Below are 4,392 nucleotides of genomic sequence, written 5' to 3' on the forward strand. Positions count from 1 at the left end.
AACAGAGCAACCTCATGGACTTTTTCGAAAAAAAATAAGCAAATCTTGACGTTTCAACATGGATGCATTCATCGTTTGGCATATTGTTCACCGGCATACCCACCATCACCACCAGTGTGTAGACAGCGTACTGCAAGAAACCAATGCTAAGCAATCGAATTCTATTTACATAGAGCATTCGAAATGGCTGCACATGGACATACATGGCTAGAACGTATACGAATACTAGTAGTACACTTTAGATGTGGGGCTTTACTCGTGGTGAAATGGTGTGGTGGAGTTTTACTTAACTAGTGGGCATTATTGCTGGGTTGTTGCTGTATAGTCGACCAGTAACTATCATATCACTTCCTCATATACAGTGTAAATCAGGCCAACAAGCTGTGGGCAAATTGACTCCCCCTTCTTTTGTATGCTAAATATGGACGCGCTCCAAGGTAGTTCCAACTTAATCCCGTTCGATAAATACATGCTTTTTATATATTAAGGGGAGTCAAATTAGGAAGAAAAATCAATTTTCATTTTCGATTCTACTTTTCACCCCTCTTTTGAATGCGAATACAGTGTTATCTCACACTGTACGAATGACTTTCGAGGGCCAAATTGACTCCACATTGCTTTTCGTGGAAGCTAATAAAAATACAAAATAGGGAGAGTCAATTTGGAAATCTGATCTGCTTTTCGTTTGCAAGTTTGATTTTCGTTTCCACGAAAACCAAAAGCAAGTTGAACTTGGATAACTGAACATCCAACCAAATTGCTCGAAACTACTGGCACACATATCGCTCACTTACGATGGAGCTCGAGTGCGACGACCGTGCAAAGCGGGGCACGTCGCGTGCTGAGCGCCTTGCCATGCTTGAGTTCTTACGCATTCCGCACAACTTTGCGTTGATGACTGGCCAGGCCAGCAAAGGAAAGTCGGCGAAAGGTGGGCAGAGACTCACGAAAGCCCACGGCCATGCCCTGATGGCCGAATACGTGAACATGATCGTTCGCGACAGCACACGAACGTGGACAACGCAGGACGCAAAGTCCAGGTACACGAATAGATCAATGTCATCATTGTCACACACACTATAGATACGATGCGTACGTCTCATCGTACAAGAAAGCACTTCGTTGGTGCGGTCCAAACAACAGCGGTCGAGGTCTTACTCAGAAGGACTACAAGCGAAGTAGAACATAATTTGAAGATGAATCTCACTCATTCTGTAGAAATCTTTACGATTGAAAGCAAGTTGGAGAGTATTGTCCGTACTACAACGACATGAATGGCTTTTTGGCGAGCGCCAGAACTTTCGACCTTCCTTTGTGTTAGAAACGAGCAATGACTACGGTAAATTACTTGAATATTTTAGCAGTGAAATACATAATCAAAGTACGACGATTTAATATAGTTGACGAGCCTGGTGATTTTGATGAGTCCTTTGTGTCCGATTACAAGCCCAATAGCAACACCGAGGCTGTTGACGACACCGAACCACGAATGGATAACGATCCCGACGACCCCGACAATGACGAGTATTGGGCCGACAATGACGCCCATGACTCTGGCCACTATGCAGCGCAAGCGACGGGTCCGTTGGCTGACATCAACGTGCATGCACCCGATGCCCCCTGCTCTGCGCCAGGCAAACAGCCTTGGACTGGCAACCCGCACGACCACCATACTCCGCCCGCGAGAAAGATCACTGTCGCAAGCGGTCAACGACACGGCCACAAGGCTGACTCGTCGTAGCATCCTCGTCACTTTCTGGCAACGGAAAAGCGACTCACACCACGGAAGGACTTCTCGTCAATCTACATGGACGTGCAAAGTCAGTTTGAATTTCCTCGAACGCGAGAAATTCGAGTACCAAAAAGAAAACGATAAGCTAGCCCAATCTGCAGCGGTAGTTAGGGAATTGCAAACTGCGAAGGCGTCAATGATCTCGAAGTTAGTGGAATCTGGTTTGCTAGATGTTAACAAAATTCGGGAACTTCTTGCGATTGCATTTCCAGTTGAATAATTGAGCAAAAAATCAGAGTTGCCAGATCATATCGATTTGTTACTTTTCTGTAAATCCTAAATGATCAAACAATTGTCTTGTGGAATGGCGTTGCTCACTTGGCTGGCACGTGGAGCTTCACAGTACAACGGTACATCATCCTCACCATTACGGAGGCGGTTGACAATGTTGTGCAAGCCGCAGCAGGCCAAAATCCAGTTGCACACAAACTGAACGTCGCGCTCGTTGCGGATGTCGACTGTTAGGAGGGCAAGGCTGGACCAACGTCCTTTCAACAGCCCGTTCCCATGCTCGCAAACCATGCGAAGGCTCGCGTGACCAGTGTTGAAGATATCGTTTCCAACTTCACGCGCGGAGGGCAAGCAGTAAGAGGTGAGCATGTAGCGGCTGAAGGGAAAGTCAGAGTCGCCAGCTTGGTACTGGTCCGGGTCGAAGTAGGACAGAGGTTGCAGTGCTGGTGCAGCGGAAGCCCAAACAGTTGAATCGTGGACGCTGCCAGGCCAGCCCACAATGGCATGCCGAATTTGTCGGCAGTTATCGAAAGTCAAAAGTACATTCATGGAATATTCCTTTTTTCGACTGAAATAATACCTCTCGATGCAAAGCAGGTTTTCGTTATAAAACAACATGAGTGCCATCAGTAGACAAAATGCAGTTACGAAATCCAAAACGCTCTGCATTCGACTTGGCAAGTAGGCGTCGTTCGTAGGAATTCGGCCACATAATTTCGATTTAGATAATGAGATCAGGGAACATATAATACGTCTCGTATAAAGATGAACAGTCCCATTCCCAATTCCTTTCGCCCCTCGGGCATCAAGAATAAATAAATGAATAAAATATTGGTCACCACTGCTGTTGTCGGTATCAGAACTCCCGCCGCCGTGAAATACTTACTATATAAGCCGCCACCACATCGGGGGTTGTGGTGGTCTGTCACCACCACCACAATACTTAGTACGTCTTGGCGCGTCCACGATCCCCACCACCAACCGCAACACCCGCCACCATGCTTCGAACAACTTGAACAAAATTGAAAACTCAACAAGTGCATAATCATTAACTTATACAGGTATTGTGCGAGGGCAGAATTCTTGAGCAGGGTTCTAGGGAGGGAATATTTTGCCTTTACGGCCCTCGAAAATGGAAATATTTCGCAAACTCGCCGCCATTTTCCTTACTACGCTATTATCCGTCTCACGAAAATATGGACTGTTCACAGTCAGTCCAAAAGTGAAACCGTTTTTGAACTAACTTGGCAATATATCTTGTATTCACGGATTAGAATGGATTTTGATTGGCTAGTTCATTCTCAAATCGATTTGCCAAGTCTATTCGATTCTACTGGCGACTCCAATTACGAACCGACTTGACAATACCGATCTCTGACAAGTATAACGTTATCGTACCTCGTTCGTTGATTTGACCTTGGAGCCGTATTTTCAAAACGCCATAGTATTGTGGATTCGATACGAATTTCCAGACCCCGTCGAATCGAATCAAGATCAAAATATGGAACTAAAAAATCAAAATAATATGATTAAAAATATTTTTATTAAAATGTTATTGAACAAATATTTTAATAATTTCAAACATTTAAATTTTATAAAATACACGAATCGACGCTATTGGCTAATGCATTTTTGAGTTTATTTGATTGGCTCTTGAAGAAAGGACAAGTATATTCAACCAATCAGAACTTCGGCGTGATTCAATATTGATTCGACAAACCAGGCGAATTCACAATACAGTACTTGCAAAAACTTATCTCAATAAAAAATGGTCCTCCCATTTTGATGCCAGACGCGTAACGGTGTTACCATGGAATGTCTAAAAAGCATCGTAACTGGCGGCCAAATTTTGATGTTCATAGGTATATATTTTGAACTGCGGAATCGAATACAAAGTCGACTTGCATCAAACCTCGTCTCCTTCGACTACCGGTAGCATGCGTTCATCCTCGCTTACTGTTAACTGTAAAGTACCGTATGTCGCCGAGGATGGTTACGTTCCGCAGTCTCCAGCCTTCCATTGGTCAATCCGAAAATCTTATCGCTGATTGGCTACGTTCCATGTTGGATTTCTACCCGAGAGGCGAAGTAAATACTAGCCAATCAGAGTTGGAATATTAGGAAATTTGAAGAAAATTGCTCGTACCTGTAGTAGTGTAGCATAAGGTTAGATTGCACCAATCACATCGGACCAAGAATAAATCAAGAATGACATCTAACACGGGCGAGACCAACGCCAACAGCACGGACGCGGCCCTGACGACTGTCGACAACACACTCGCTCGCCGTCGATATTTTCGAGAAAAGCAGCGCAATTATCGCCGCAAGGTGAATGTTGACGTGGCGATTGTCGAAGCAGAGCTCGCGCA

General features: G+C 44.7%; 2 protein-coding genes across 2 annotated transcripts; one reads left to right on the forward strand and one right to left on the reverse strand.

The window, feature by feature from the left end:
- Nucleotides 1-795: 795 nt before the first annotated feature.
- H257_01069 (hypothetical protein) lies at nt 796-1,741 on the forward strand (the record flags this gene model as incomplete). The annotated part of the gene is made up of 3 exons (XM_009824089.1): nt 796-1,040; nt 1,084-1,178; nt 1,401-1,741. The coding sequence occupies 3 exons, from the start codon at nt 796-798 to the stop codon at nt 1,739-1,741; spliced, it is 681 nt and encodes a 226-aa protein (XP_009822391.1).
- Nucleotides 1,742-2,068: 327 nt separating this feature from the next.
- Nucleotides 2,069-2,529, reverse strand: H257_01070 (hypothetical protein; the record flags this gene model as incomplete). The annotated part of the gene is made up of 2 exons (XM_009824090.1): nt 2,069-2,267; nt 2,357-2,529. The coding sequence occupies 2 exons, from the start codon at nt 2,527-2,529 to the stop codon at nt 2,069-2,071; spliced, it is 372 nt and encodes a 123-aa protein (XP_009822392.1).
- Between the last annotated feature and the right edge of the window lie 1,863 nt (nt 2,530-4,392).

This window comes from Aphanomyces astaci (genome assembly GCF_000520075.1).
Source record: "Aphanomyces astaci strain APO3 unplaced genomic scaffold supercont1.2, whole genome shotgun sequence".
Classification (NCBI taxonomy): Eukaryota; Oomycota; class Saprolegniomycetes; order Saprolegniales; family Verrucalvaceae; genus Aphanomyces; species Aphanomyces astaci.